At 27.9% G+C, this 18930-nt stretch overlaps 5 protein-coding genes and 1 long non-coding RNA gene across 12 annotated transcripts; 3 read left to right on the forward strand and 3 right to left on the reverse strand.

Moving 5' to 3' along the window:
* The first annotated feature begins 438 nt into the window (after positions 1 to 438).
* On the forward strand, positions 439 to 4891 carry LOC122627318 (probable nuclear transport factor 2). 4 transcript variants are annotated; one of them, XM_043808393.1, is made up of 5 exons: positions 439 to 752; positions 841 to 912; positions 1161 to 1259; positions 2061 to 2220; positions 3201 to 3542. In XM_043808393.1, the coding sequence occupies exons 1-4, from the start codon at positions 645 to 647 to the stop codon at positions 2172 to 2174; spliced, it is 393 nt and encodes a 130-aa protein (XP_043664328.1). In that variant the 5' UTR covers positions 439 to 644; the 3' UTR covers positions 2175 to 2220; positions 3201 to 3542. The 4 variants fall into 4 exon arrangements, 3 of the variants coding, with proteins under 3 accessions (XP_043664328.1, XP_043664329.1, XP_043664327.1); XM_043808394.1 differs by having other exon boundaries at positions 2061 to 2181; XR_006326832.1 differs by lacking the exon at positions 2061 to 2220 and adding an exon at positions 4049 to 4891 and having other exon boundaries at positions 445 to 752; positions 3201 to 3390.
* On the reverse strand, positions 3789 to 7091 carry LOC122627315 (4-hydroxyphenylpyruvate dioxygenase). Its single transcript, XM_043808386.1, has 12 exons — positions 6458 to 7091; positions 6247 to 6273; positions 6125 to 6187; positions 5884 to 5988; positions 5567 to 5692; positions 5346 to 5435; positions 5080 to 5180; positions 4931 to 5008; positions 4610 to 4844; positions 4406 to 4528; positions 4218 to 4334; positions 3789 to 4117 (listed from the first exon to the last, which is right to left on the reverse strand). The coding sequence occupies exons 1-12, from the start codon at positions 6458 to 6460 to the stop codon at positions 4043 to 4045; spliced, it is 1143 nt and encodes a 380-aa protein (XP_043664321.1). The 5' UTR covers positions 6461 to 7091; the 3' UTR covers positions 3789 to 4042.
* A 384-nt stretch (positions 7092 to 7475) lies between these two features.
* Positions 7476 to 9496, reverse strand: LOC122627317. 3 transcript variants are annotated; one of them, XM_043808390.1, is made up of 4 exons: positions 9129 to 9496; positions 8698 to 8930; positions 8390 to 8585; positions 7476 to 8145 (listed from the first exon to the last, which is right to left on the reverse strand). In XM_043808390.1, the coding sequence occupies exons 2-4, from the start codon at positions 8712 to 8714 to the stop codon at positions 7852 to 7854; spliced, it is 507 nt and encodes a 168-aa protein (XP_043664325.1). In that variant the 5' UTR covers positions 8715 to 8930; positions 9129 to 9496; the 3' UTR covers positions 7476 to 7851. The 3 variants fall into 3 exon arrangements, with proteins under 3 accessions (XP_043664325.1, XP_043664326.1, XP_043664324.1); XM_043808391.1 differs by having other exon boundaries at positions 8390 to 8508; positions 8731 to 8930; positions 9129 to 9494; XM_043808389.1 differs by having other exon boundaries at positions 7477 to 8145; positions 8730 to 8930; positions 9129 to 9487.
* On the forward strand, positions 8070 to 8854 carry LOC122627319. Its single transcript, XR_006326833.1, has 2 exons — positions 8070 to 8204; positions 8303 to 8854. It is a non-coding gene; the product is annotated as an uncharacterized LOC122627319 (long non-coding RNA).
* Positions 9497 to 9808: 312 nt separating the features above from the next.
* LOC122627312 (zinc finger protein 845-like) lies at positions 9809 to 15460 on the forward strand. 2 transcript variants are annotated; one of them, XM_043808383.1, is made up of 3 exons: positions 9809 to 10230; positions 10673 to 11006; positions 11197 to 15459. In XM_043808383.1, the coding sequence occupies exons 1-3, from the start codon at positions 10057 to 10059 to the stop codon at positions 14487 to 14489; spliced, it is 3801 nt and encodes a 1266-aa protein (XP_043664318.1). In that variant the 5' UTR covers positions 9809 to 10056; the 3' UTR covers positions 14490 to 15459. The 2 variants fall into 2 exon arrangements, with proteins under 2 accessions (XP_043664318.1, XP_043664319.1); XM_043808384.1 differs by having other exon boundaries at positions 9811 to 9955; positions 11197 to 15460.
* Positions 15461 to 15984: 524 nt separating this feature from the next.
* Positions 15985 to 18745, reverse strand: LOC122627314 (transmembrane protein 209). The gene is made up of 8 exons (XM_043808385.1): positions 18559 to 18745; positions 18319 to 18444; positions 17948 to 18243; positions 17490 to 17825; positions 17287 to 17420; positions 16884 to 17210; positions 16579 to 16800; positions 15985 to 16476 (listed from the first exon to the last, which is right to left on the reverse strand). Exons 1-8 carry the CDS (start codon positions 18603 to 18605, stop codon positions 16348 to 16350), a joined length of 1617 nt encoding a protein of 538 aa, XP_043664320.1. The 5' UTR covers positions 18606 to 18745; the 3' UTR covers positions 15985 to 16347.
* Positions 18746 to 18930: the final 185 nt, after the last annotated feature.

Below are 18930 nucleotides of genomic sequence, written 5' to 3' on the forward strand. Positions count from 1 at the left end.
TACTATTTACAATAATCAAAATATCTTGTCTTGATAAACAATAGCGATAAGCTATTTAACGTTTATACTTTTAGTACGTATATACGTACATGTGTATACATCAGACATGATTAGCTTTTAAATATGCTCATTAATAGATTTTATGTTTATAATAAAGTGAGCTAAAAGTGGCTCATGTCGGAGTCCATAACAAAACTAACCTCGTTGTAATTTATTTAGCGAATTAATTATACATGGAATTATATACATACATATATATATATATGAATTATTTATTTATTTCCTTAATATAAAAATTTATAATGAGACTATACTCTATTACAAAATGCAAAAGAAAGAATAGATGTGTACTCGGAATAGTTTCAATTCTTAGTTAATCCCGCAAGAGGGCAGACGCGCGAAAGAGCTACGTACGTTCCTTCCGGTTTATCCAATTTTCTTTTAGTTCGATCTTTTAACACTCGAATTCCATCTTCCTTGCTTCCTGCTCGCTTATAACTGGCATGAGGGATGTCCGAAAGCTTAACGTTATCATTAGTATAACATTTTTAAAAGATACTATACACACTGTGCGATTGAACCGACAAACGGTCTACTTTGCTAATATTTTTTAGCGGTCTCACAAAGACGATTGATTTATCGTAATGGAGTTGAATCCATCTTACGAAGCAATCGGAAAAGGATTTGTACAGCAGTACTATGCGCTGTTCGATGATCCAGCTCAAAGACCAAACTTAATAAACATGTATAATGTAAGTTAAATTATTTTTCTATTTTCTCTTTTAATACTTATTGTTTAAAATGTAATGGTAATGTAAGACTGAATTTGAATACTTTTAGACCGAGACGTCGTTTATGACATTTGAAGGTTTCCAAATTCAAGGTGCCATTAAAATTATGGAGAAATTGACTGTGAGTATTATATTTTTACAATAATATGCAATACTACAAAATTATTTAAAATTGTGTTATTTATTTGTGTGTGTGTGTATACGTATATATATATGTATGTATATATACATATATGTATGATAAGAAAATACCGTAATATGTAAGTAAAGGTAAATTTTGAAGAATTGAACTTTCAATAACGTTAACATCAAAATCGTATCAAACTATTAATTTCTAATTTTTATAAATTTCGTTTTTCATTTTCCTAGAGTCTGACATTTCAAAAAATCAATCGAATAATAACAGCGATTGATTCGCAGCCTATGTTTGACGGTGGTGTACTCATAAATGTTTTGGGGAGGCTGCAGGTAAGCCATTTGCGATAAGATTTTCTTTTCCTCTATTGTAATTTTATTATAGTTATTAAAGTGTTTTTGTTTATAGAAAGTGATTCTATTTTATTTTAATAATGATTTATCATATTATAGTAATAAAATTATACATATTAATATTATTCTATTTCTGTAATAAATGTTTATATAGATAATTATCTACAAAAGATTTGGGCATGGGTTATATTATACACTTTTCAATTTTATTTTTTTATTTATTTGTGATATGTGAGGTAGCTACAATAGCTGTTTCATCCATGCCCATATCTAATTTAATATGCATGTGGTTTAGGTATATTTGTTACAAACTATACTTTTAACATCTTATAATAGGAGCATTGAAAAAGTAAGATATATTTAAAATAATGTTTTTTCTCATCTTTTTTATTGTAATTGGTTCAGTAATTTAATATTATACGACATCTATCACAAATTAACAAAATATAGTTGCAATATATATTCTATTCTATGAAAGCGATGAAAAACTTGATTGGAAACTATGAAAAACTTGAAAGGAAATTTTTTAGAAAAGTAATTCTTAATTAATGTTATTATGATTTAAAAATTCCATTAGCATTTGGAATTCTCTGTCTAAGCGATTGTTTATTACGGACTGGAAACATATGTGTATACTGTATCGTTTGACATTTTTTGTGCTGCCATGTGAAGGTAGACATTGAGCTATGACTAGTATCCAGCAACTATCTCTCTATATACCTACATCTGCAAAGAAGATGATATAAGAAACTCAGTGAGTGATTGTTGATGATTGGGTAGACTGATGAGGATCAGCCCCACGCCTACATCCAGACGTTTGTCCTGAAGCCAATTGGCACCAGCTTTTACGTGCAGCACGACATCTTCAGACTTGCGTTGCATGACACGGTTTAGGCAACAGGTACCAATCATCCACTGATCTCTCCATACTTTAGTAAAGGCAAGCCTATCTGATGTTACCTATTCATTGCTTTATACGAATACATCTGCTTATTTCAATGCTAGAAGGAGTGCATGGCTACACCACCTTATATACATAATATTTCCCACATTGTTTATATTTATTAAACCTATAACTGACTATATTCCGATAAAATATTTAAATATAATATAGATAGAGAAATTGTTGGTTACTTGGTAACAGTGCCATTTTTAATTAGTACTGACCAATAAATTTTATGTTCTGATATAGCGTTTCATTGTAGTATATTTTTGCAATCTATAAATAACAGTCTTATAAGTTAATGTGTGTGTATATATATATATATACATATATAATATGTATCTATATGTGTATGTATATATGTATGTGTGTAAACATCGCTTAATAGATGTAAAATTATCATCTATTATGATGTATTATATGTTATATCCAAATAAGAAAGCAACTGAAAGAGAGAAAATAATACCACTGTATTCATTAACAAGTAAGATACTAATATATATTTTGTATGTAATATATGAATTAAATTACTGAACTAATTTGAATTACACAATATAAAGATGAAATATAATTTTATAATGCAACTTACAATTTTTTGTCCTTTTATCAAAAAGTTTTGTTGATATATGTTGCGTTTATTATTTGTATTATGTATTCAGTAAATTACCATTTTATATTTTGTATTTTGTTTTATAAGAAGAATTTAATATATTATATATAATTGGCGACTTTTAGAAATATACATATATTTTTTAATTATAATTTTATTAAAATATAATTCTTTACTTCGTAATACATTTTGTAAAAAAGAAAAATTTCAAATTTTATTTTTGCTATCTCGTTTACTTTGTATAAAGGTGATATCAAGTTATATGTCAAAAGTGCCGATAAAAACGAATAATTCGATAATTCGTCAGGAATTCGTCGGGATTGTCCACACTTATTGACTGACAATACGCATATTAATATTTTTTTAGGCCGATGAAGATCCACCACATCCCTTCTCACAAATTTTTGTGCTGAAACCACTGGGAAATTCCTTCTTTTGTCAACACGATATTTTCCGCCTTGGCATTCACGATAGTCCATGAAGAAAATGTCTGTTGGCACTCTAGAACTATCTACAGACAATTCATTGAACCATGGACTATTCACATGTTGAAATAAGTGAGCTAGGTTTTTTTCATATTAATCTTTTTTGTCATTGCATATTATCCCACTTTATCTAAATATCCCAGTTTTTATATGAAAATTATCTGCTTACATCTTGGCCATAAGAAAAAAGAAACAACGTTTAAGAATAAATACAGTTTAATAATTGTTGTTTTCTTCAATTTCCTTTTATTTTCGTTGTCTAATATTACTGATAATATTATGCTATTATTAACAAAAAAATTGTTTTTAATAGGACACTTAATGCAATAGTGATATAATACATTGTATATGTCAATGAAATTATACAAAATATATTTCTTTTTCTAATGCTTTCTACTTTTATAAATTACATACGCATATATTAATGAAATTAATAGATTAATATATAGGACTGATTGCCTGATTATATATTATCGTTTTTCATTTCAATTTTATTTATAATTGCATATTATAATTAACAACATAGTAATTGGTTAACAGGAATTCATGAATATGTAATATATGAAATATAAGATGTACAATACATGCATACATGCTTGCACTTGTACAAAATAATATAAATGATCTTCTATTGTAAATTATATTATGTAATAACACTTAAAATGTTATATTATAATAATCTTATTGTTATTTATCGATGCAATAACATTATCCACAATATATATTACAGATTGCCACGCTTAGCTTGTTCAAGTTCGATTGCTTCAAACAAAGCTTGGAAATTTCCAGCACCAAACCCCTGTGACATAACAAATATCAGCTCTGCTACTTGTATAACGTGTTATATACATTTAAAAATTCAAAATTAATCTTATTAAAAAAATTAGTCTTAGACTTACATTATGATTATGCCTTTGAATAACTTCTATGAAGAGAGTCGGTCGATCTTGCATATTCTTAGTAAAGATTTGTAGTAGATAACCATTTTCATCATAGTCAATTAAAATTTTTAGTTCCTGAAAAGTTGTTATGAGAAACAGTTAACAATTAAAAGATTATTATTTTCTTTAAATATTATATACAATACCTGTAATATTTTCATATCTTCCGCAATTCTGACTTTGCTATTGTTCAAACGGTCTTTCAGCATATCATAATAACTATCAGGAACATTAAGAAATTCCATACCTCTTGCTCGTAAATTTTGTATCTACAATAACAAAAACAAGAAACTAATGTTATTATAATCAAAAGTAAAAGAATAACAAATCTGTAATAAAATATTACTTACAGCTGTTATTATGTTATTAGTATTCAAAGCTATATGCTGTACACCAGCATCACCGTAATATTCAACATATTCTTGAATTTGAGAACGTTTCTTACCAGGTGCTGGTTCATTAATTGGCATTTTAACAGTTTCTTCCCAATTAGTCATAACGATAGAACGTAATGCAGAATATTGGGTATGTAATTGAGTATCATCTACTGACCAAAATCTATGAAACTGTAAACATTCTTCATACCTAAAATAAAATATACAAAAATTTAATAAAAATTATATAAAAGTATATATATTTTTTGCTTAGAAATATATAATTTACATATTTACCATTTAGCAACAGGTTCCATTTGTTTATCAGCTTGATTTCCTACGATATGATCTATAAATTTTAAATGAGTTGCTGGCCTATAAATTCATTAAGAAAAAAATATTAATAAGAAATATGTATTCTTTAAGTATGATGTAATGATACTTACAAATGTTTAATAAGTACATCTTCTGAGGCTTTTACAAATCCAGGTAGAAAAAATCCTTTGTATTTACTTCTGTCAATCAAAGTATGATGGGTATCTCCATACTAATTAAAAAAAATTTGGAGACTATACTAAATTTAAAAATTTGTACCTATACGTACATACATACACACATGCGCACGCGCAGATACATACTAGATATATACTTGTAATAATTGTATTCAATTATTTATTTATTTATTTTTTTTTTTTTTTTTCAAACATCTTACCGTTTGCAACGTGACAAATCTAATAATACCAAATTCATCTTTTTCTTCCCATATGTCTCTTATAATTTTTGCACCCTTTTGTTTTGCCACCTAAGTGGATAAAAAACATTATTCTTTTATCTTTTTTTTTAATTATAAGTTACAATTTAATAATATATTTAATTAATTTTTTTCTTTTTTAATTAAATAATTTTGTATTCAATCTTATCATTTATATGTACCCTAACGATAGTATCGATATCTTCGACCTTGAAAGCAATGTCACGAACACCATCACCGTGTTGAGAAAGATGGTTCCCCATTTCTTCATTTCCAGGCTCGTAGGCTGATTCGAAAACAAATATTATCTAGGAACAATAATTTCTATTAATATATTATTATTTTTAATATATTAATAAAAGTATTATAAACATAATTTTAAAAGGAACATTTTTATTAAAAAATTTTTTTTATTTATTTTTTATTTTCATTCGAAATATTGAAAAATTCGTAAAAAAAATGTTAAAAAATTGTGTAAATTACACATATATATAATGACCTGATCTTGTTTAACAGCATGTGCTGCTATATGTCTTGAACCAGTTTCTAAACCACGATACCCGAGTGGTTCAAATCCCATCCTTGCGCAATAAAAGCTAGCGGCCTGTAAAAAAAGGTGTATGTAATTGTTTTGTAATAATCAATATTCTCTTATAAACTTAAGAGAAAAGAACTATATAAAAAGATATTAATGTATATCCATATGCGATACGATACAAGATTCTTTTTTTTTAAATTACCTGTTTTGCATTCCCAACCCAGAATTTTACATGATCGAAACTTAGAAATTTTCCACCAACAGGCTATAAAAAAAAATAAATTAGTCATTCTTTGTATAATTAGAAAAAATTATATTACATACCTTTTTACCTTTGTCCGTGTAAGTAGTCTACATATATATATATAGAAAAAAAAATAATAAAAATTGATAAATGATAAATTTTAATATAAAAGAAAATTATTCATACATATATATATATATATATATATAATAAAATTAATATTATATTATATATAAATATTTTATATATTATAATATAAAAAATTCATTATCGTATTTTACATTTCTTTACCATTTTAAAATTACAGTATTTGTAACTTGTAACGCGTTGTTTAAACTAAGTAACTTATTCCAGTTCTTCACTAGACTTTTAAAGAAATTGTCTGAATTTCGCAAAGTTATCCGCTTAAATATGAATGCGTTCGTTCTGCAGTTTCAATACTCGCATGTGATTGGTCGAAATAAAGAGGCCTATTGACGCCAATATTTAAATTTGTTGTTAATATATCATTGATATTGATGTTGATGGCATACTAAAGCAGGTTTTTCTAGAATCTGATATATGTGATAGTCGATTGATATTTCCATAAAATAAAGACCCGACCCTGTTTGTGTCGTCATCATCGAGAACACACCTTCGTCAATGAATCAACAAGTAGACATATTTTTCACGTTTTCATATGTTCGCAATAATATTACGTTTTTTCTAATACATTCGCACACCCACAAGCATACTCTCGTTTATAGTTATAAAAAAAATTTATATAAAATCATATATACTATGTAATTTTTTCATGATTTGATTACATGTAGATCGTACGTGCGATCATTACATTTTATATAGTATTTAAATAAATTTTACTCTGGCATCAACTGAAAATAATTTTTATGTAAAATTAGTTATATTTTTTCTTTTTTACATTGTAAATTTATTGAAAGGATATACAATGAATAGATTTTATTTGGTCTTACATTTAATATTTGTGCATAAATCAAACTTTTATACTATTTGTCAAATATCTTATAATAATCGTTTTTTCTGGAATAACTAAATCTAATATTCCAGAATTTTACCTTAGTTGTATGCATTATTTTTCAAAGTTGAGCAATTTGTGCAATCATTCAAATGAGAAACCATCTCTATAATTATAAATTATTATTTTACGTTGTTTTTAGAGACTAGATGTAAATTGTATATATATATATATATATATATATATATATATATATATATATATTTCACATCATTGTATATTGAAATATAAAAAATTAGAATACATATTTTTTTTTCACATTAAATGCAAATTATCGCAAACGTATATATATATATATCTTATCTAATTTTTTACTGAAATATCTCCACTAAAATCTTATTGTATTTTTTTTTGAGTCATCAGATATTATCAAGTTTGATATTTTCATTGCATCACTATATTTGTATCACAGTTGTGAAATTTATCCAATTATCGATATTATTTATTCTTTATTAATGTGGAGAGAGATAAGATAGTTTATTACTTATAAGAATTTCAAATGAATGCATTTTATAGCAGATTAAGAATATATTTGGATTCAAACTCTATATTATCATACTTTGTTTTTTTTATGACATGAAACTATCGCAAAGGTATTAAAAATTAAGTAAGATTTATAATATATATCCTTATTGATTCAATATTAGCATTTTCACCGGATAACTTTGTCGTATGAAGGTGGAGCAGCTTCGTCTGAAGAATCAGGTGGTGGAATTAAAATAGCTATATGGTACGGCGGTGGTGGATGTTGTCTGATAACTGGTATGGGTCTTAAATTTTCAGTAGTAGATAAACTCGCATTATTTAACGATGCAATCTGATTCTCTTGAATATGATTTTCTTGATGACTATTCTCGTGAGTACGACGACAAAGAATGGAATACAGACATGCAAGTAGCAGAAGCGTCAATAGACCACAAAATATAAATATTTCCAAACCTGGGCCCTGTTTAAAAGAAAGCAATTGAAAAAATTCAAATATATATACGAACATCTCTTATGAAAGTAAGCAGATAAAGTTTGTTGAAAATTAAATCCGCTATAACTTGAAAACCAAATCAAATAGGACATATATTTATATGAATTTTTTTTTTATTGTTTAGATGTGCTGAAGTCGCCCCTAAAACATTTCCTACTTATTTTGGGATATCCTGTAAAATTACATAGAATATATTTAATGAATCGTTTACCTCATGGCCAAAAGAAAATTTTGCTGCTACAACAAATCCTGTTGCCAATACAAATGTAATCCAAACTCCACAACGTAATCTATAACCTGCCAGTTCAGCATCACTGAATTCGGATAAATCTAAAATACTTCTGTTTGTACCACTTGCAACTGTATTAGACAATATTAATTGGTTGTTCCCAGCATTGGTTACATTACTGTAATTATAAAAAATTATATAATTACAGTATTCATATAAGATTTTTTAAATATCTAACAAATAAATTATTTTAACATAAGCTCTATAATGGTTAAATCGTTTATAAGTACTTTCTGTCGATAGGCATGTATAAGTGAGTCACCCTGTATATAAGAAGAACATGTTCCTCAGGATCTTCCTAATGAACCTCCTTTGATTATTGATTCTTTAAGTAGAAGCGTTGTACAGAATTGATTGATAATAAATTTTACGATTCATTGCTCCTAATTCTTTGTATTAGTCCAAATATTGCCCAGGCATTGATATTATTAAACTCTGTCATATTTTCAATCGTACTAAAACTCTGAAAAACGACAAAGTGTGTGTAACTTTTAAGATTTGTATCAAGACAGAGTTTGTAAAATGTAAAGTACAAGTTAAACATTGTATCACAATAATTTTTTGTTTCTATATTTAGCAAGTTATATTTATAATATTAAAATATACATTATTTAAAATATTAAAGAATTTCAGATTAAAAAGATCATGGTATATAACCCACCTGTCAGAGAAACCCTAATATCTGCCTAATGGCACGCTCATTAAACCAAAACGAAGCGTGCATTCTTCCTTCTAATAATCCATTTACTTAATCGAGTTTTATTATTAATATTGGGAGCTTAAAAAAATTCGCAAACTGCACACTTTTATCATTTCAAATTTTTTCTACAAACATCATTCACATACTTCCGATTATTTGAAAATTAGGTTCTCTACGATTTGCGCATTCTAAATCGATCCGGTGCAGCAGCGCATACACCAGCATACATGGTCTTTTCGTCGTTCATTTAGAATAAACATTATCTAAAAACGATAAAAAAAATATTATATCTAAATATCGATTATCAAAGAATAAAGCTTTATGAATAACTGTATCGCCTCTGAATAGAGATAATACATTTGTATTATAGCAACGAATAGATATACGAATAATATTTTTTATTTCCTTCATCAATAAAACATCTTTCGAAAGGAACTTTGGTTTTTTAAATTCTAAGAACAATTAAATTAATACGAGTTATATTCGAAGAAAGTAATGTTAACAAAAAAATATGAATAGATTTATCGTCGTTTATGCGCACGTGGTTATTTCGAAATCTTAGTTTGAAATGATTTGAAATCAATGTAGTTTTTAATAAAGTCGTTCTATAATTTTTCTCCAGATGGCAGTATCAGTAATGTTAAAAGAACGGCGCAAATAAAGAGAAGACAGCGCGAAGGTTTCGAAGAAGCACTATTATCATGTATCATCGTGTACTACCTTGCGTTCACTTGCTCCACCTTGAAGAGGTGTATGAAATAATAGGATAAAGACTGAGAAAGAGAAAGGCAAGTCGAAAATAAGTTGAATTAAGTTTGGTTGAATTGAGAGTTTAGTGGAGTGGAGCCAGGAGTGTTAGTGGGCATAAGCCTGGTCCATTAAACAAAACATGGACGCCGTAGAAATAAGTACGTCGGATCCGCCGCAAAGTGAACAAGAAATTGTGTCTACTGTGGAGATATGTCGTATATGCCTCCTTGGTAACCTGGTGATGCGAGATCTCTTTCTAGGAAATGAGGTCGCCTCTTTATCGGCTAAAGCGATGAATTTCGCGAACGTTAAGGTTAGATACCAATAGTTTTGAGAGGTTAAATTCTACATAAGAAGATAAAAACAAATACATGTGATTGATACATTTTATTATAGCTTCGATCTTATCAGTAAAATAAATTGATAGTGATTACGTGTATCTATATGTATGTGTGTGTATGTGTGCTGGTATGCGTATATATATATATATGTATATATATATATATGTGCATATATATATACATATGTCTATATATATGTATATACGTGGTATGATGTACATATATTTTTTTTATATATATTCTATTCGTTTTGCCTCATTTATAGAATCGCTTTCTTTCCTGACTGAGATTGACACATATGATAAACCTTTTGCTATCCAATAACATTTATTTTTTTACGATCGTAACAAATTTATTTTTATTTTACTGCTATCTCTAATCTAGCTATGTCATGATTTTTGTACATTTATATAGATGTTACCAGGAGATGGCCTACCTCCTCGTGTTTGTAATGAATGTGCGGATAAACTTGAATCTGCATATGAATTTAAACTTCAAGTTGAACAAGCTGACAATGTATTAAGAGAAAGATTTGATGGTATTAAAGAAGAATTATTTTTTAACGAAGTTGAAGTACATTTGGAAGTAGATAGAAATGAAGCTATCAATGATATTCATTTAGAATCTCATTACCAACATGCCGCTGAAGTATTAACAGAGGAATCGGAAAATGAGAAATCTCTCTTGAAAGAACAATTGGCATTGTTACAAGTTGAAAAATTGGTAGAAAGAGAACAATTAAGAGAAGGTAAGGTAACTGTTAATGTACATTGTTATAATGTTCATTTTTAGTTATAAATTTTATCATTTTAAGATATTTGATTACGTATAAAAAAACTATTATAATATAATTTATATATATATACTATATTAATAAAAAAGTTTGAATAAAATAATAGAAATTAAAAATATATTAAAATACATTTTTATATATTCAGAAGAAAATAATTCACAAATATTGGAGCAACAAAGTATAATGAACAATTCTCATCACGAAGAGAAGTTCACGAATCAAATACATGAAAATACTTGTACGTTGGTAAATAATACAGAAAATCAAGAAGTATTAAAACCAGATAGCATTAATGAAAATTGTACAGATGCGATTCCTGCGGAAGAACATGATTATATTATGCAACAGGATTATGTTATAAATGAACAATTTTCTTCTCAAGTATCTAAGTCATCTAAAGAGAATATAACGCAGTGCAATGAACAACTTACGGAATCACATATACTTGAAGGGTGTAAAATAGAAACAGAACATATGCCGCTTACAAACATTGATACGCTTGTTGAAAAAGATTTGTCTCTGACTGAAATTAGAAAAAGTAAACGAAAATCATCACGACGAAATTTTACAAGCGACAGAGATTCCGACGAAGAAAATTATTTCGAAAATTTGAATCTTAGCTCTCGTCTTAAAAGGGCACAAGCTGATAGGTCAGAAAAGATTTACTTCATGTGTTATCTTTGTGACAAACAATTTCTTTCTAAGAACGTATTGAAAGAACATATGCATTCACATGAGGAAATCAGGCGAGCTTTGTCTCTTAAAAAAGTGCCTGAAAAGTCACCAAAGGTATCTAATACTTCTCCAAAAATGCCACCATCTGGAAAAAAGGCTAACAAATGTCCATATTGTGGGAAAGAATATTTATACGTAATTTCATTCAGCAAACATCTTAAACAACATGAAAGAGAAAAAGAAGATTCTATGCCTCTTGAAATATCATTTCATGAAGACGAACATAGTTTAGGTTTTGATAACCACAGTAATTCACAATATTCAGATTATGAATATAGAAAAAGAATGAAGCAAGAGGAAGTATATAATGAGAATGAAGAAGACAAAGGTGATCAAGAAACAGAAAAACAAAGAAAGAAATCTCATTTGGAAACTTTTGAATGTGACAAATGTTCGGAAAAATTTTATACAAGACGAAGTTTAAGAAAGCATGCACTTTCACATATTATCTTAAAATGTAATGTCTGCAATGAACAGTTTGATGAGCTTGAGCAATTAAAAAATCATCGTGCGAAACATGTAGTAGAAGGAATGTTAATGGATCAAGATTTAGAAGAAAATATAGAACACCATATAATTAACAAAGACGATGAAGAACAAGATATTAAAGGCGACAATGAAGACGATTCGGAAGTTGAGAATAATATTGATGATGCTGAAGATAAAGAAAAGTGGGCAGAAACAAAAGAATCCAAATGTCCGCACTGTCCGTCAACCTGTTCTCACAAGAAATCTCTTTCGAGGCACATCGACACACATATGGTTTCAAAATATAGCTGTAAAGTATGTTGCCAACAATTTACAAGAAAAGACCATTTACGAAGACACACTGAACAGCATGGAAGAATAAAAACGTATAAATGTACGCAATGTAATAAAACCTTTGGAAACGAATTGACTTTACGTAATCATCTAATAGCGACTAATCATAAGACTTTCGTCCACGGACAAGAATATGATCCTAATAAACGTATAAAACGAGTGGCAGCTAAAGCCGCACAAAAGATTATTGATAAAATAAAAACAGAAGATGGGTTAGAAGATTATGACGAAGATGACGATAATAATGATTTAATCAATATGGATGCCCATCATAATCGTAAGCATGAAAATTCTTTAAAGAAAACTAACAATAGGAAAGAATTAGAATGTGCCACTTGTAATAAAAAATGTAATTCGAAACAAACTCTAACAAAACATATGGAGCAACATGTAAAAGATGAAAAAGCTGAGAAGATGGATAGATCGGACAAATTTAAAAAGGCAGTAGAGAAACAGGAACAACAAAGAATAGGTGTTATGGAATTAGGAAAGGTCGAAGACGATGACGATGATAATTCAGATTTTGAAAGCGGTCTGGACTGGTTGATGGATAATCACGAATGTGCAACATGTAAAAAGAAATATAGTACGAAAAAATCTCTGTTGCGACATCAATTACTTCACGAGGAACCAAATTTCGAATGTGATATATGTAATGTCAAATTTTATCGTAAGGATAAATTGAAAGCTCATTATGATAAATGTTCAGAAAAAAATCCTGATCAAGTTAGGAAGTGCAATATTTGTGGTGATAGTTTTGAAAATAATGAAATGCTCCGACAACATAGAGCTAAACATGTAACTGAAGGAATATTAACAGAAGAAGATTTAAGAGATATTGAACCACGTCCTGAAGAAAGAAAGCACGGAGAGAAAGTTGTTAGAAAAAGAAGGACAGATATAGTAGGCCTTGAGTGTACAGAATGTAACAAACATTACACATCTAGAAAAGGTTTATTACGTCACATACAAGTACACGAAGGTAAGAAATATTTGTGTGACATATGTCCAAAGAAATTCTATAGAAGAGAACATTTAAAAATTCATGTAGCTAAGCATAATATGATTAAACCATATAAATGTACAAGATGCACCAAACGATTTATTAAAGAGGAACAACTTACGAATCACTTATCGAAACACGATAGACCGTTTAAGAAAAACAAAGAAACGGATAGTTCAAAAAGATTTTTATGTGAAATCTGTTCTAAGAGTTTCACTCAATCGACTACTTTAATAGCGCATTTAAGAGCACACAATGGTATAAAGCCATATGTTTGTGAAGTATGTTCTAGACCTTTTACAACAAATGCATATTTAAAAATGCATATGAGAACGCATACACAGGAAAGACCATATATATGTCAGTATTGTTCTAGAGCATTTGCCCGAGCTGATACTCTTGCTAATCACTTGACATCGCATACTGGTGAAGCCAAGTATCATTGCAAGTATTGCCCAAAAAATTTCCGTAGATTAAAGTCGTTAAAAGAACATGTTTTTATTCATACTGGTCAAAGGCCGTATGCATGTCCTACGTGTGATCGCAGATTTAATAACAATGGTAGTCGTTATGCGCATAGCAAACGATGTAAACAAAATTTTTCGCAAAATCAGAATCGTACTCAAACCCTTACTGAAGTTCAAACACAACCACCACCACAGAGAATACAACAAACTCTTGCTCAAACGCAGGTAGTTAAAGCACAAAATATTAAGACCATTACTATTACTAGACAAGCTGAACCAGTAACTACACAACAAATAATGCAACATCAAGAAATATTAATGCCACTTATCCTACCACTCACTGTAACTCTCGCAGATGTAGGTGACGAAGTAATATTACCCGAGGGTACAAAAATATTTACAACGTCGTAATATGTCTAAAGATTTTGGAAATAAAAGATTAAAAAATCATCATTGAAGAAAGGTAAAAAAAATCAATGATGTATGATCTTGCTAGAATGCGTCCTAATATAATATTAGCGCGAATGAAACGAGGATTGAAAATATGAACTCAATGGTCTCTTCGTATAGTACCTCTCTTCTTTTCATTCTTATTAGGAAAGACATTAAGATAATTCAACTAGTTCTGTCTTCTAGCAAAACTGTTAATCTCAAAACAAAGAAAAAGACTATCTTGTATACTGTATACACAGAGACATGAAATTTTCATGTAGTAAATAAGTAAGCCTTACAGGCCCATTTTTAATGCATACTTGGTGCGGTGATATATGATTGTAATTATAATTATGTATGATACGTTATACTAAAGTTTATTTTTACAAGACGAAGGTGCAAATTATACAACTTGCATAGTCGGCAATTTAAGAAAAGTATAACTGTATTAAGATATTGTGTATCACAGGGCTGAGTATATATAACTTGAGAGAGAGATAGATTATGAAAGAATGACATGATTTTTAATTGAAAGTGTCTGTAGCAAAATTAATATAAAAATTAATTATTCTATTTGTTATTATATTTATTACATAGGAATTATATTTTTAATTAAAAGACATGCATGGTAAATTGTTATTAAATAGATTTTTTTTTTTTTTGTATCTGTTGTATTTTCATGTACTTGATGTTTTATGTGAATGATAAGTATTTAATTGTAGTTTGAAAACAAAATCACATTTTTATATTTTCATTTATTATAAATGTACCTCTTATTTCTGTTATAAACCCGATATTTATCATAAAAGTTACTTAATGCATAAATGTATCTTCGATAAAAAGTTATTTAACTTAATAGATAATTCTTTAAATGTTTAATTCATTAAATGTGTTAAAAATATTAATATAAAACTGGCAAGATACACAAATCGTTTATATTTTATAAAGATACGTCTTTTGAGATATTTTTTCATATCGAAGTTTAATAATTGTTTAAATAATCATATTATTTTGAGTCGATCATAGAAAAATTTCATAATAATAATAATAATTTCGTACGTATTAAATCAAATTATGTATATTATTTTTTATGTTATATAAAAGGCTGTAAATCAAGCATTATTTCGTATAAATATAATATGGAATTAAAAAAAAAAGAAAAAGATAAAAAATTTAATTCAAAAAATGACTATTCTACTATTTGTATTAATTATTATCCTAACAGAAAGAGGAAAATAAATATATCAGAAAAAAAAATTTCTCTCTATGAAAAATATCAAATTCGATAAAGACAATTATCATAAAGTTTGGTACATGATTAGTGCATTTATAGTATTGTTCAGCTTTACTTACAAAAAAATATAGGCATTTATATATATAAAAAAATAATTGATACATTTAATTAAACAGTACTCAGCCCTGTACATTAAGTCCTTTCACTATTGACGTCAGTTTAATCAGAAACACAAAGAAATAGTATATATTAATGTATTTAATAATAGTACAGAATACCTTTACTGATTACGAATCGTAATTTCTGCTTTATTTGTACATAATGGTAAGTATATGTGAATAAAGAGTTCGTAGCATTCAAATGTAGTTCTCTCTTTCTTTTTCTCTCTCTCACATATCCATACACAAACACATACAGAAATACATTATAAAATATAAGCTAATTGCTTGTTAGTATATGTAATATGTTGATATATACTTAAAATTTTTTTGTTCATAGAAAAACATCCAAATGAGATGAGATTAAAATGATTTGTATAAATTATGTTAAGCGAAATTGTAGAAATTCCTTCTTTCCACACACACACACAGACATACACATATTTTAGCCATCAATAACCCATAAGATATTAATACCTGATGCTCCTAAATTAACACGTCCTAACATGCCATGATCACGAGTTTTAACAATGTATAAAAAAAGTAAAAGCGTGTGAAATAAATTGTTTCTACCCTGAAAAATACAAATGTTAGATGAATTAAATTAATATATTATATTAATATTTATATTTATATTTATATTTATATTTATATTTATATGGAGTATTTTATTTACCCGTTGAATTTCTTCGTAATCAGTTGGCAAGGAGTCGCCAGATAATGCTAAACAATAATGTGGTGGATTTACAGATTGAGACATTATTATGGGACCTTTATTTCTTGGTAAATCCATGCCTGATCGAGCCATATATCTTGATGAAAAAGGACGTGCATCTGGTTGATCTAAAGGAGCTTCTAATTGTGTATCCATATAAGTTGCTATTAAATGCATTATTATCTGCGAATTATACATAAAGGTTTAACTCTGTGTTGATAAAAATTAACCTTGCTTCTACAAAAAAATAGTCAATAATTTCTTACAGCTGAGTCAGTTGGTAAACTAGAATCCCATTCCTTGCTATTATGCGAACCTCCACTATTCCATTTAAATTCGCTCATAGAACCTCCTTTAGCAAGTGTTTTAATTCTTTTTACTAGATATTCTTGATTATTGGACAATTCTAGAAAAGGTACTAATGTTGGAAGCGTTGGTATCGTAGACACTAAAAATTGTGCTTGTGCTAATTTTCTCAGTCTATCCAAACCAATATGTCCTGGTTGAGAATCGCTCAAACCATGACGAATTAAAGCTGAACATATGTTATCAATCTCTACAGCAACTCTTTCGACCACAGTTTTACTAATCCACTAAAATAATTTCCAGAAAATAGATAAGTAGTATATTTATTTTAAATCTAATTATAGTAATGTCAAAAAAATGTACCATGCGGAGATTAGCAGTCCATTCATTAACTTTATTTGAATCGACTCTATATTTTCTCCAAACGTCTGGTATGCCAAAAGTACCTCTTGGTGAATTTCCTTCTTCTGCACCAGGACTTGTAGATTTTGATTTATCTAGATAAAAATCAATATTATTTATAACAATCATAATTTATTTTACAGATATACTACAGATTACTTTACCCATGTTAAAAGATAACATAGTAGGAGCAAGTTGATAAGCACATCGTCTCAATGAAGGAGAAACTTCGTTAGGACTTCTTATAGCAGGATGCGTCCAAAATGAACTTAACAAGTTGGAAGGTTGATCAATATTTGTCGAAAGTATAGTTTTCCTTTGTACGGATGCTTCTTTTAAATATTTTTGTAATTCAGCTTCACTTTGAATGAAATGTTCACTTGTGAATGTACTATTCATGGAAGAGTTTAAAGATTTGTTGATTGATCCATCAGGACTAAGCTTCAATTTTGGAGATGATAGATTGCCATATTTACCAAATGTATTCATTGAATAATCCTCTTCAACAAAATATAATTATACACAGTTTTTTTCTATACGGCAAATAAAGATGTATTTGTGACAATATATATTAACAAACATTGCAATATATTTGTTAAATGATTCAAATTTTTATACTTACTGCTTTCACTTAACGAGGACCCGAGTGGTGTCATACGTCTATTAAGACTTATACAAGATAAATTCAAAGGTGTACTTGATTCTGATATTTTTTGTAAAGTAGTTTCACTTTTGAAAAGTGGATCATCATTTGATATCCCTAATAAAAGTTTTTGTCGTGGACTTAATACAATTGGTTGTATATGAAAATTTGTCCAAATATACTGTGTTATATGATAAAATGCATTTAAAGCAAATATTGACGCTAAGCACCATTCAATCCAAAAAAATGGTTTATAAGCTGTACCTCCATATAATCTATAATATAAATAATATATGATTAAATAATAATCTATATTTATATATTAATTATATATTAAAATTAAATCTTACATATCAGAGATAACAATGCTGAGAAGAATACTATTTATAAAAAACCATGTGATATTTTTCCTTGCTTTATTTTGAATTTGCTTTAAATGAAGAGTTTGTTGAACTTGCGGCTTAGGTGTTAATATCCTATAAATAAATTATTTAAAAATTATTAATCTATTAAGATTTTTTTATCAGACTATTTAAAGATTAAAATAACGAAATGCAATATTCAAATTAAGTACGCTCAAATTGAAATACCTTGCATTAGGAGAAATATGAGACATAGGAGAATGAAAATCTCCCATTTTTTAACAATTTTACAAAAATATCTAATACAAACTTTTAGAAATTCTACAACTATGTAATAAAAAAATTAAAACAATTTTTAACGTGTAGAACACTGCATAACATGTTTTTTGCGTATAACTTCAAATTGATCAGATCAGAGCTTCCAACTGATACAATGTTCACTCAACTACGTGAATCGATGTCTTTATTCTTTTTTTTTTTTTTTTCTTTTAGATATTAATCAGATATTAACATAAATAAATTTTTATAAATAGTTTTATTTTTAATTATACATAAATGCATATATGATCAATAAAAACGTCTTTTAAATTTAATAATGAA

This window comes from Vespula pensylvanica, chromosome 2, assembly GCF_014466175.1.
Source record: "Vespula pensylvanica isolate Volc-1 chromosome 2, ASM1446617v1, whole genome shotgun sequence".
In the NCBI taxonomy this organism is placed as follows: Eukaryota; Metazoa; Arthropoda; class Insecta; order Hymenoptera; family Vespidae; genus Vespula; species Vespula pensylvanica.

Excerpts from the sequence above, each read along its gene's own strand:
- LOC122627317 (XM_043808389.1), bottom strand. The coding sequence starts at position 8,749 with ATGTTCTTCTTATATACAGG. Across the intron at positions 8,586-8,729 it reads ATGTTCTTCTTATATACAGG|TAATGTAACCAATGCTGGGA; the intron begins GTGACTCACTTA and ends TTATAATTACAG. Across the intron at positions 8,146-8,389 it reads AATTTTCTTTTGGCCATGAG|GGCCCAGGTTTGGAAATATT; the intron begins GTAAACGATTCA and ends TCTTTTAAACAG.
- LOC122627318 (XM_043808393.1), top strand. The coding sequence starts at position 645 with ATGGAGTTGAATCCATCTTACGAAGCAATCGGAAAAGGATTTGTACAG. Across the intron at positions 753-840 it reads ACTTAATAAACATGTATAAT|ACCGAGACGTCGTTTATGAC; the intron begins GTAAGTTAAATT and ends GAATACTTTTAG. Across the intron at positions 913-1,160 it reads AAATTATGGAGAAATTGACT|AGTCTGACATTTCAAAAAAT; the intron begins GTGAGTATTATA and ends TCATTTTCCTAG.
- LOC122627312 (XM_043808383.1), top strand. The coding sequence starts at position 10,057 with ATGGACGCCGTAGAAATAAGTACGTCGGATCCGCCGCAAAGTGAACAA. Across the intron at positions 10,231-10,672 it reads TGAATTTCGCGAACGTTAAG|ATGTTACCAGGAGATGGCCT; the intron begins GTTAGATACCAA and ends ACATTTATATAG. Across the intron at positions 11,007-11,196 it reads AAGAGAACAATTAAGAGAAG|AAGAAAATAATTCACAAATA; the intron begins GTAAGGTAACTG and ends TTATATATTCAG.
- LOC122627314 (XM_043808385.1), bottom strand. The coding sequence starts at position 18,605 with ATGGGAGATTTTCATTCTCCTATGTCTCATATTTCTCCTAATGCAAG. Across the intron at positions 18,445-18,558 it reads CATATTTCTCCTAATGCAAG|GATATTAACACCTAAGCCGC; the intron begins GTATTTCAATTT and ends ATTTATTTATAG. Across the intron at positions 16,801-16,883 it reads GTTTACCAACTGACTCAGCT|ATAATAATGCATTTAATAGC; the intron begins GTAAGAAATTAT and ends TATAATTCGCAG.
- LOC122627315 (XM_043808386.1), bottom strand. Across the intron at positions 6,188-6,246 it reads ACACGGACAAAGGTAAAAAG|CCTGTTGGTGGAAAATTTCT; the intron begins GTATGTAATATA and ends TTTTTTTTATAG. Across the intron at positions 4,845-4,930 it reads ATGGAACCTGTTGCTAAATG|GTATGAAGAATGTTTACAGT; the intron begins GTAAATATGTAA and ends ATTTTATTTTAG.